The following is a 12,055-nucleotide window of genomic DNA, read 5'->3' as shown; positions in this document are numbered from 1 at the left end:
CAGTACTGGTAATATGTATTTTAGATAGGAATGAAAACCAGGGCCTATAGAACCCTAATTGTTATAAACTGGTATTTACTTTACCACGCTGACCTAGTTTTAAGGAGCTTGAGAACACTTTCATTCCAACCAACATGAACACACTCGATGCAGCTTGTCCATAAAATAACAAAATGTATGCATGTTAGTAAAGTTCTAAAGTGACAATGTGAGTGTGGGAGTATGGGGATGGGCAGGGGTTGATATAGTAACGGGTAGGTTTTGAGGAAAAAATCTTCAGTTGCCAAAAAAGAGTGTTGAAGGTGCTGGAATTTTTACCTGTGGATACAGTATCTGATATATGACTGTGATATAACGAATTGCAATGTATTTATGTATTTCTGAACAGACCACAGATATTTCCCAAATAGAAATTAAACAGAAGCTGATATAAACTGACAAAAGGGCAAAACGCAGTTGCAAAGTGTACACATGACTTTGCAACTATGGTTAAAATGGACAGTACACCTTTTAAAAGATAACAAGTATACGCCTCACATCTATTTGTTGTTAAGTATTGCATTCGTTCCAGACACACCGGGTATTTTAATTGACATTTTTCACTCAAAGTCAGGTTTAAACGATCAATGTTTGTACGGAAATATGTGTCCTCCCGACAGAGTGTGTAAACAGCACACTGATAACTGCTTGAGTAGTGCTCTCCTCAGAAGTCACAGCAGTATATATTCAGACCTTCAGCATTCAGCACTCTGATACTGTGGATAGATGTACTGTGTGTATATTATAAGATGAATCTCTTATTGAGGATAGTTGGTCAAAATCATCAACTACTTTACCAGTGTTTGATAGTACCGCCTGCATTGTTATTCTATAGCTTGGCCAGGCAAGGATTGCTCGGCGTGGTTCACAGGTATGTAAGAGAATTTTATGAAGAATGGAGACTACTATTTGGGGATGGCGCGGGGGGGGGGGGCTTATTTCAAGTTTTTGAAATGTAATCGTGACATCTTCAAACTGATGTTGTAGGTACATTTATTTGACGCTGGGAGGATCCATCCTAGCTGTCCTGACAATGGGTCCATACAGTTTACTTCTGTTCGTCAGCGTTGGTGTTTTCATTCTGCTGGTTTATTCTGTGGAGCCGAGGAGGATTCACCAGTGGACTTTCACTTCACAAATGTTCTGGCAAAGTCTCTGGCACTTTTACATACAATACCAACAGCACTGGCTCCAAGAACCAACAGATTCCAGGTAGGGCTTCAATTTCAGTCAAGAAGAGTATGTTTTTGAATCATTGGGACCTGGGAACCTAAAACTGAGTGTACCACTTTCTTATTGTATTATCGTCTTTTATTATCTTTTTGAGAAACTGGCCATTGATTTGAAGTTTAGACGTCATGTCATTCATGTAGTAAGTACAACCCCAAAGTATAACCAAAGATGAATTTCTATAAGCACTTGCCAGATCATTGCTAGTTATACTGGGATTATTGTATAAAATATAAGATGTAAATGAGTAGTACAAAGTGAATCTGCTTTTGTCTTGGTTAAAGACTTAGAATGTTATGAAGAGTTTAGTCCTGGAACTATCAGATACGCACATCTTTGTTGCACTTCTAAGGAGTATGCTGTTTTTCTTAGAGAATCACCCAAGAGTCCCATGTGGTTTTGCCTGTAGGTGAGATTCCGACTGTAGAGAGGCCTTTTTGGTTTCCAAAGATTCAGGTTTGTCTGCCTTGGCAAACTGCCCCAATTAATGGTCCGACATACACGCTCTGCTGGTTTGAACAGAAACCAACTTGGCAGGGAAACCAAAGGGTTAGAATTCCCAACACTTGAACAGATCAAATCACAAAATTTGCATGTCAAAAGGAATTTCAAAACTCTGCATAAACAAACAAAACAAAACATTCGGCATAAACCACAAATATTCTTACTCTGGTTGCTTTTCGTAATTTTTCTTCAAGTTCTTTCCTAATCCTTACGGTTATCAAGAAAAAGGTTGTCGCTTCCTTGGGGTCTGCAATTACCTATTCGGTTCCTCATGATTTCCAGTGACTTTGATACCATTAGTATGATATACACTTTGTAGCAAGCACAGGAGTTCAGGAGCACTTTGCTAAAACGGGTAGTGATATAGACGTACATAGTAACTCACGTTCCTTACATTTTGTTCTCTTCTCCACAGACTTATGCTCGCTGCATCTTCATTAATGCTTCTTACTCAGAGAATAACCTCTGTATCAATGGATCTTCGGGAGGGTAAAGTGATTGGACCCTCCAAAAGAAGCCGTAAGGATCAGCCGTACTTCCTAATTTCTCTGCTTAGCTACACTTTCTACTTTCCTGCCCTTCTTGGAGGACCCCTCTGCTCATTTAATAGGTTTGTGGCATTTGTAGAACAAATCAATGTCAGTCCTCCACCTTCTCCATTATTTATTGTTTCTTTGAAGGTATTGCACATGCTGCTGTTGGTGTGGATTAAATATGTTCTAATAAGCTTTATTCAGTCCAGTCCAATCAGTTGGGTAAATTTATGGGATCTCCATGGTATTCTTTGGATATGGATTCTCTCTCTGGCATTCAAGATCAGCTATTACTCTCACTGGATGATAAGTGAGTGTGTCAACAATGCTGTTGGGCTCGGTTTCCGTGGTTACAGTCCAAACGGAAGTCTGCTCTGGGATGGACTGACCGATGGAGATCCGTGTTCAATAGAACTGTCCTGCCGTCCCTCGGTTTTCGCTCGACGGTGGAATAAAACGACAGCTGAGTGGCTACGCAGATTAATTTTCAACAGATGCAGCAGGGCACCGGTACTGATGACGTTCTTGTTTTCGGCTTGGTGGCACGGCTTGCACCCCGGGCAGGTTGTAGGGTTTTTGGCATGGGCTGTTGCCGTGGCGGGGGACTATCGCCTGCATAATTTTTTGAGATCAAAGCTTTCCTCGGTTTGGAGAAAAGTGTTGTACTCTTGCCTTGGTTGGGTCCAGACTCAAATGATCATTGCTTGTGTTGTTGTTGTTGTTGAACTTCGAAGTTTTTTATTTGTGAAATTACTTTGTACATCTTACATGGTTGTATTTCCCCTCATAAATATCATTATAATATTATACTAAAAGCAAATTTTGTTAAAGAAAATGTTCTTTCTTGGTGTGCAGATGAGGCATAAGACTATTTTTAGACCTACTGAATGAGAAAGTTCAAGGATTAAATTATTGAATTATAAGAAACCAGCCCTCATTTTAAGGAAAAATCCATTGGTTTTGAATGGCTTTGTGGATTTTCTAAGTATAATTTAAAGATGCAAGTTTGTTTCAACTAAAAAATGACACAGCAAAACCCAAAGACAGAAAGTGGACACACACACACCACACACACACACACACACACACACACACATACTTTAATTATATTAAGAAAACCTGTCTACCATGTAGCGCTTGGAAAACAGTAAATTATTGCTTAAAAATAAATGAGAACTGTTATTGTATACGTATCAAAGAGGCCACTATGTAAGAGTGGTGGGCCCAGTCTGGTACTCTGTGTTGAAGTGTGTTGTCGGTAGCAGTGGAAATGCGATAAAGCAACATCTACAATGGAGAAAACAAGTGCTAAGAACGGATGGAGATGATGATGACAAGCGCTGATCATGGTTTCAATCTTACGGAATAACAGTGCCCCCTAGAGGGCTATATATGTCACGACACGACTGGAATGGTTCAAGGTATACACTCGCAGCAGAATATAGTGTGTTACTGTAGATGGCTACCAATAAAAACATACTTTGTCCTTGGTCCTCTCCCCTTTTTTAATATTTATAAACAAATTACCCAGACAATATAAAAGCTCCAGTATTCATTGTGATGGTGCACTGTACAGTGCTTGCCACAACGTTATCACAAGTACTTTTGCATCGCACAAATTCACTTGTCACTGACAATCTGACACTGGTCATTATGGCTGGATATTTCTACATTTTTGGTAATTAATGATAAACTCTATATATGACCTTTCAGGAGACATTGCTTCTTATGGAATTGTATTGTAAGGCTTGTTAAACGCATAACCACATTGTTATACATGCCCAGCTCCCTCACTAAAACCTTACTGCAACCTAGTGGTGACCAACTGGTATAATCCCAACAATACCTCCCCACCCAACTGTCTCCTCTATCCTCCCCCCTCCCTCTGTGAGACAGCAAGCTCCTAAAGAAGATTACAATCATGGAACAATTTTACATCGGTCTCGTCTGTTCATATCCAAAGCACCAAACCAAGGAAATTCGCTGAATCTATTACTACAGTGTACAGACATTCTGAACTTGTTTAAAACCTGGCAGAACCTACAAAGTGAAACTGGAATTTAAACCATGTTCTAGTTACATAAGATACAAGCCCTATATTTATCAGTAGTAAAACCTGACCTTCACACACTCATGACAGGAACTCAGTAAGGTGGCCATGTGCCTGATGTTTATTCCTTTAACTTGTAATATGGTATTTCATTCTTATGTATATTGCTTTAACCTATAATATGGTATTTCATTCTGATGTATATTCCTTTAACGTTTAATATGGTATTTCATTCTGATATATATTCCTTTAACCTATAATATGGTATTTCATTCTCAAAACCAACCACAAATAACATTAAATAAGCATGTAAAAAAGCTGAATTTAGTAGTTGGTTAGTAAATTACTGAAGAAAGCCATAAAAAGAAACATCACAAGTTTTCCACTGATGTGCATTAGTTTATTCGTGTTCCAGTTTTCCTGTTTTTGACAGCATTTTAAGTATAAGGCAAAATTTATCAAAAGAAAGTGATTTGTTCTTGAATGTATCACATGTGGAAAGAACCCCACCCCAAACCCCCAAAAATCCCACAATCCTTCTGCTATTCCTTGAAAAAATATTAGTTTCATGTGCAAAGACAAAAGAACCAGTGTCTGTCCCTCACATTAACTGTGTGGTGACAAGGGAGCATTTGCTCTTAATAGTGTGTAATAAAGCCAGCTTCACAGGCTGATATTTTTATCCAGTTACTGGAGGGTACCATTCAGAGACCCTCTTCTAATGTTTACCCCAAATATATCTTTACATACAGTATCTATCAGGTGTAATACAGCTTTGTGTCCAAATAAGATTACTATAATACATGTATACACATACAACTACTTTCATTGAAAGTGCAAACATTTAACACAGTGTTCTCTTAAAAGCTGTGATTCCTGAACAAACAAAGTCCCTGGTTCTACTCTGTACTTGCCAAAACAACAAGTTAGTGTTTTAAACAAAACAAAAGACATGTGTGCCTTTAAGACAAAAAAAACATCAATGATGATCAGTGTCGAAAAGTGTATCGGTCTTTGGCTCTGTCTCTGGTGACAGAAAAATGAGCGATTTCAAAAATATAAGATATTAGAACCTCTCTGGATTTTATCATAGAAGAGTTGGGGAACATTTATGAGAAGATTTTTCAAATGATGCAAATCCACTGACATAAATGACCACTTTACCTCAGTTCATTTTCTAGTCCATTTTCTTGAATGCAGTATTGCATTCAAAATCTCTAAAACCTAAAACACATTCCCTCTAAAACGTATTTCCACTGTATACTCTCGAAAAACGCAACAAAAAAAAACACTGCTTCCTAGTAAATATCGTGTTTTTTTCCAGAGTATCTGAGAACTCGCAATTGTTCAGTTGGGAGAACTAGAGGTAAAAGTGGAGGCCTGTAACTTTAAAATCCTAATATCCTTTCCACGAGGCACTTAATTAAAATATCTCAGCAGCATTAAAACAGCATGTACTGGATTTTGGAACCCAGGCAGCCTTAATCTTTGTTGAAGTCCTGGGTCTCTGTGGTTCACCTTGAAAATTTGATATAACCAAGCTATAAACAGGTTAGATTTTAAATTCCTCCTGCTTTTTTCAGCAATATGAACAGTAATTGCCTTTTAACAAATAAAAGGAATCATGTAGAAATACATTAATGCTTGGGTTGTTTAGTAATAACAGTTGGAATCTTTGGTTTAAAGGAAAACATTTAAGCAAGTGAATTCACTAGAAGCCATGCCCAAATAGCATGACTTGTACAGGAAATTGCAAAATGAATGTGAAATGAGTGAACTGTGAAAATATGAAAAGCTACTCTGCCATCATCTAACTGGAAAACAGGATATTCCTTAACATAAGCATCATACCCATTTGCCGCTGGCTTTGTCAACCTTGGTGCCAAGTTCCTTTTTTCTTGTTTCTTTTCTTTTCTTTTTTTTTTTTTTTAACATGCAGTGTTTCTTAAGCAAGTAAAACAGATCCTATAAGACAGACGTTCTCAGACAAGTATTTTCAACTGAGTTCTTACAACAGAGTCTAACAGTCAAGTTTTTCGTAAATCTCATATTTTAAAAAGAGTCATTTTAACAGACAAAGAAAGCGATAAGAACCTCCATATGACACTGATTCATAATCATTAGCCCTCAGGCTGCACTCTCTCATTTGATTTGTCTTCAAACAGTCATAAAGTGTACTAGGACTTTGACTGACTATCACCAAAAGAGCGTATTCATATAATACTATTGTTGTTACGTCCCTGAGCAAACCATGAAAATGGCATCAGATGACAGTGTTTTACACTAGTTGCTGAGACAGTCAAACAATTGGATTAAACCCACAAAACCAGTTGTACAATCTGTTTGTCCTCGCCCCTTTTTGTTCCATTTTCTGCCAACTTGGAATAACCAATCTATAGAATCATATGCCTCCCTCCCCTCCCCCATCCTCTGTATGGGACAGCTATGGAAACCTTAGCAGGTGCACTTCCTCTGGCAGATATGAAGTCAACCTAATCCTTTTGTACAACAACCCATCCTAAAACTGCATAATGTGGGAGAGAAGTATTGCTTAAATTAAGACCAAAAGCAAATAGGTTCCTGACTGACAGCATGTCCCACAGCAATGATCAGAAAAGAGACGTCATACTCTGAAGGTTGCACCCAGTTGCCTTCCACAGGTAATGTGTCGTAGCAGAAACTCCGTACCTGAATCCTTTAGGTAGGACGCATCTGTGTGGTGGCAAAGGCCCATACCTGTCCCTCTTTTCGCCTATTCGTTTAGGACTTGGGAGTTCATAAGAATCTGAGAAAATGAAGAACCGAAAATCCTAGGGAATGTTCAGATGCTCGTGGTCAGCGGGGTGTGCAAAGAATCCAGAGGAGGCTGCAAATTGATACGTGCAGCAAAATACATTAAAATCCATTTAAAACAAACACACACACAAAAAAAAACGGATTCTGGTTTTAAATGAATTATCAATACTAATCAGAAATCATAACTAGTCTTTTGGGTTTCATGGCTTTACATGCTCCCCGCAGCTGGTAGTACAGTCTTCAGATTTTCCAGGGAGATCTGGATTCTTGGCAGAGGCCAGCTTTTTCTGCAGCAGCCAGTCGACTAGCACAACAAACACGCTGGATATGATGAAACAGAAGCCAGACAGGTAGAAGCCGATGCTGTAGTCTTCAGCCCAGTCAACCAGCAAACCTACCACAACAGAAAAGAAATCTCAGACCCTCTGCATTGTAATGGCTCGTGCAAGGCAAGGCGTGCTAACATGGATAAGCTCATTACAACCATTAAGACGTGTACATGTGTGTAAAGACACGTATGTAAAGTGACATTTAACTGCTTTGTGTAAATCCACATGAATATTTTGAAAACGATAACAGGTGGACTATCAAATGAAGCACAGAATGTATAAAATTTCCTTAACAGATCAAAGCATGTTTTCATCTACTGCCATTTATCATTTCACAGGTGGGATGTTAACATCAAATTTTGCTTCATGTTTAAACAGGTTTGCTTGTCTGGAAGTATCTCCAAATTTTCAAAATCTCAACCTCTCTGCAAAAATTGTTTGAAATATATTTTGGTATTTAAATTATTAATATAATTAGTTATATTATACTACCATATAATTATTGCTATAGTAATAATAATCATCCTCATCATCATCATCATCATCATCATCTGACAGAGTGGTTGCTATCTTTCAGAAGTTAAAATTTGAGTCAGAGTTCAATGATCACCAAATTTCTCTTGTCGGAAACACTTCCTCCTGTCAAAAAATCAAAACCGAAATCCTAGGAGTGGGGTCGTTATCACACGTTAAGCATTTTCCTCTCTGTTGACGCCCATTACAAGGAAAAAGCTTAACGTGGCTTAATGTCCCAAAAACAGCGATCAGTGATCACCAAATTTGTCAGACATCTCACATGTCATAAACACTATCTCGTATCAGATATTAGACGATATGGGAAATCCTTATGCACTTCAATTAGAATCTTTAAGATGGGAGAGAGCTCATAACAAAAGATGTGCGAGAGCAATTTGGCGATCTTTGATCGTAGTTTTGGTGTATTAAGCCATGTTAAGCCTTTTCCTTATAATGGACATCAGTGGAGAGGAAAACACTTAATACTTGACCACCGCGGAAATCCGCGAAAATAAGAAATAAGTAATAAACTTATTTTTCTACGTTATAGCAGAGACACTGGAATTATAGTGTTTGTATGTGGCAGGGTGCGCCCCGCTGTCGGTGCGGAAGCGGGGGAGGGGAATCACGATGCTGGGCTCAATATCGTGATGGCTGTCAGCTATCTGCTATGGACGATGGCATCGTCTATCGGCCCAGCCTTATTCACATCCGCTACTTTATTGTCTTTGCATGCAGTACAACGGCCGTTGAGAACACAAAGACAATGATAGCTCAGTGATCTTGCAAGAATCCTTTTATAATCCTTTTTTAACCCCAAGGACAACTAAAAATCAGTTTGCTCTGAGTATTTTGTAAAACATTGTGCCCTTTCCTTGACCTTATGTTTCCTAAATTCCTTTGTTCACACCAAATTCCTCTTTTCAAGGTGAAAAAGTCATAAAACAGAGATGGTGGAAAATTACAATGAGCTATATTCATCAGAGATATATGCCTTTGATTACATCTTTGACACGTTTGAGCATATTACTTAATGCATTTGCAAGCTAGCATCATCTTGTTTAAAATCAAAACCCACAGTAGCAAAGTATACCACTCATATTTTATACATTTTAAAAACCATGTCATGGACCCTCTGCAATTACACCAAAGACCACCAGGGGTCTGTGGACCCCAAGTTGAGAAAAACTGTTGTAGATTCTGATCACAACCATAAAATTCAAGCTCGTTATGAAGCTCCGGGGCATGGGCCGACCCTCAGAACATGCTGCAAGGTCTTGTTAACTGGGCATGAAGTCTAAATAGTATCGGAATCTACAAAATATCAATAAGGGAAAAGGCTATTCAGTTCATGTTCCTGTGAAAAGCTCTCTGAAAATGAAGAAAAACTAATGTACAACATGCCACCAATGACAGGTTCCACTGCTGCATCCTAGACCGACATATATTCACATTGGATTACAATACAAACATGAACTAACCTGCAGCTGGTGGTCCGATGAAGCCCCCTGAGCTGCGAAACAACATGAAGAGTCCCAGGGCGCTGTCAAAGCATTCCAACCCCACGATGTCCACAATGCTGGTGACATGGATGGCCACCACACAGCCAAACAAGAAGCCATAGAATGAGGAGAAGACCAAGATGGCCCAGTAACCCTCGGCAACAGGCAGCAGGAGTAGCACCACACCCAGAAGGGTCACCACGATGGTCAGAAGCTGCAGGTTCCGCATTAAGCGCAAGCTGGCCAGCCAACCACACACCAGACGGCCAATGAGATCGGCCAGGGCCAGTGCCGACAGTATGGACGCCGCCCAGTACTGTTCCATCCCTAAACTGGTAGCGTACGGCACCAGAAAGAGAGGGGGGATGAAGAACCCAGCTGCAGCAAAGATGGCAAACACAATGTATAGCACCAACTCAGGCCTCTGGATAAGGGACCACTGGAAACTGGGTTTCTTGATCGTGCTAAGCTCTTTAGAGTCCACCGTGGCTTTGTTTTGAGAGAAGAATGGTAAAGGGCTTGATTTAAGGGGTCTCATCAATGCTCCGCACACGCACAAGTTGAGCTGAAGACCTCCAATGATCAATAGAGACCCTTGCCAAGTGTATGTCTCGATGAGCCACTGGAAGAATGGACTGAACACCATGGCAAAGACACATTCTCCAGAACTGGCGATGGCATAGGCGATGGGTCTCCACTGAACGAAATAATGGTTTACCATGCTGTTAGCTGGAATCCATGACAACGCAATTCCAAGCCCTATAGAACACAACATTAAGAACAACAAATAGACAGATCATTGTTATAAACAGTGTGCAAGGAATCTCTGAAAATACTTTAACTACTTTTTGACTCCCCATTAGTATCGAAGGTTTGTCCAAGCATTAAATGTAAACAACATGAGTTTGGTGTACCGGCCTGTTTTGTAACTGCTGATATTTCTGTTTTCTAATCCAGCCATTCTTGAGATGGGGTTTAAACTACAGAATTCAGAAAGAGCATTATGTGCTCAGTAAACCATGTGGCATAGAGCCAACAGTAAACCCTATACCCTGAAAAATTAACATGCTGTTTTCTCCCCAAACTGAGACTGTGCTCTTACTGTACTCTCACTAACTTAATACTTTTTTGTTTTTATTAGTAAAGCACACATACTGACTGTGTCCAAGAATCCTTTCGTCATATATGCAGCAGATGCTTGTACAGTACTTAAACAACTTAACAAGTTGACAAGTTATAAAGTTAAGAATCCATGAGGAGAGTTCACCTTGTAAAACTCCCATAGACAGATACATCCACGGCAGTTCAAGACCCAGAGAAGCGATTATCATGCCTGAGGCAGCCAGAAGTCCTCCAATAATGATGACTACACGGTGGGTGAGGAAGACACTGAGGGAACTGGCAACAGGAGCTGCAACAAACAGAAACATAGTATAATTACAACTAACTAAAACTAACATGACTAACTGATTAGCACCACAGCTGGCCATTTCATTAATGTATATTTGATCTTTCTTATTTAACCTGGAGATGATAAGCAACGAATCGCTCTTACTGTCATTTTCCATCCCTTTCCCTGTGTATCTTTCCACTTCCCTCATTTTGCTTACCACCATCAGAAGAAACACAACACTGCTGTAGTTGATAGGTCTCCTACACACAGAACTTATTTCTTAGCCAGCATGGTTCTACTCACCTCCAAGATGAAACATGGCAATGGTGGTGGAAGTAACCCATGATGTGGTGCTCGTGAGGACTTCAAAATGTCTTTGGATCTCAAGGAAGAACAAACCGAAGTTTTTAAGAACGGCTGCGGTCAAGCCCATGACAAAGAAGGCTGAGGTAACCACCACCCACCCGTAACCACCGTCTGGAGGATCTGCATGGTAACGCGCCATTACACCGTCTCAGCAGCTGTCGCCTGCCAAATACACATGAGACCAGGGTAGTATTAAGAGTAAATAATGCACGTAGAAGGAGCAGCTTGCGTCATTTAAAGACTTGCCAAGGAACTGTTAACCACAAATATCTGCCCTCGGACAAACTTATCCAATCATTTCCAGCGAAAGAGACTACTGTGACAACAATGTTAAATCGGAATCTGCGAGCTTGTAACAATGGTAGGCTACTTGGAGGAAAACCAAGTAGAGCGAAGTGTTAAACTAGTGTTAAACAAAATAAACATGCAGACCTGTGATTCTTCCGCGACAATCAAGACAGCTGTCTTCTATAGGCATCAAGAGATGAGATGAACTGTATCTCAACGGTCTCCGTTTTAAGGAGGGATGTTGAGTCTTTACTATTATTCAAGCTCATCTGCGAAACACAGCAATTGTTATGTTAATTTCTGTGGGGGAGACGGAAGCGGTTTTATGCTAAAGACACAGGCTTTTGTATCATACCAAATGAGTGACCTATTGACTGGATTAAACATTTTAAATATATCAAATCCTTAGCGCAAATCGTATTCACGTTTCATGCAACACTCACGATGGGGCTGGGACTGGGTCCTCTTGTTTCCTCCGTCAAACGGGTCTCACACTTTACAAACAGAAA

At 39.8% G+C, this 12,055-nt stretch overlaps 2 protein-coding genes across 3 annotated transcripts; one reads left to right on the top strand and one right to left on the bottom strand.

Moving 5' to 3' along the window:
* Nucleotides 1-788: 788 nt before the first annotated feature.
* On the top strand, nucleotides 789-3,119 carry mboat4 (membrane bound O-acyltransferase domain containing 4). The gene is made up of 3 exons (XM_030791858.1): nucleotides 789-910; nucleotides 1,027-1,251; nucleotides 2,189-3,119. Exons 1-3 carry the CDS (start codon nucleotides 789-791, stop codon nucleotides 3,117-3,119), a joined length of 1,278 nt encoding a protein of 425 aa, XP_030647718.1.
* Nucleotides 3,120-7,287: 4,168 nt separating this feature from the next.
* zgc:114041 (monocarboxylate transporter 2) lies at nucleotides 7,288-12,055 on the bottom strand. 2 transcript variants are annotated; one of them, XM_030791012.1, is made up of 6 exons: nucleotides 11,990-12,055; nucleotides 11,691-11,815; nucleotides 11,196-11,420; nucleotides 10,767-10,910; nucleotides 9,479-10,258; nucleotides 7,288-7,546 (listed from the first exon to the last, which is right to left on the bottom strand). In XM_030791012.1, exons 3-6 carry the CDS (start codon nucleotides 11,395-11,397, stop codon nucleotides 7,353-7,355), a joined length of 1,320 nt encoding a protein of 439 aa, XP_030646872.1. In that variant the 5' UTR covers nucleotides 11,398-11,420; nucleotides 11,691-11,815; nucleotides 11,990-12,055; the 3' UTR covers nucleotides 7,288-7,352. The 2 variants fall into 2 exon arrangements, with proteins under 2 accessions (XP_030646872.1, XP_030646873.1); XM_030791013.1 differs by lacking the exon at nucleotides 11,691-11,815.

The sequence above is a fragment of the Chanos chanos genome, chromosome 14, assembly GCF_902362185.1.
Source record: "Chanos chanos chromosome 14, fChaCha1.1, whole genome shotgun sequence".
NCBI lineage: Eukaryota > Metazoa > Chordata > Actinopteri > Gonorynchiformes > Chanidae > Chanos > Chanos chanos.
Note: the sequence above shows the minus strand (reverse complement) of the source record. Positions and strands in the feature narration are given on the sequence as shown.

Excerpts from the sequence above, each read along its gene's own strand:
- mboat4 (XM_030791858.1), top strand. The coding sequence starts at position 789 with ATGAATCTCTTATTGAGGATAGTTGGTCAAAATCATCAACTACTTTAC. Across the intron at positions 911-1,026 it reads TTGCTCGGCGTGGTTCACAG|GTACATTTATTTGACGCTGG; the intron begins GTATGTAAGAGA and ends CTGATGTTGTAG. Across the intron at positions 1,252-2,188 it reads CAAGAACCAACAGATTCCAG|ACTTATGCTCGCTGCATCTT; the intron begins GTAGGGCTTCAA and ends TCTTCTCCACAG.
- zgc:114041 (XM_030791012.1), bottom strand. The coding sequence starts at position 11,397 with ATGGCGCGTTACCATGCAGATCCTCCAGACGGTGGTTACGGGTGGGTG. Across the intron at positions 10,259-10,766 it reads GTCTATGGGAGTTTTACAAG|GGCTTGGAATTGCGTTGTCA; the intron begins GTGAACTCTCCT and ends TGTGTTCTATAG. Across the intron at positions 7,547-9,478 it reads CATCGGACCACCAGCTGCAG|GTTTGCTGGTTGACTGGGCT; the intron begins GTTAGTTCATGT and ends CTGTTGTGGTAG.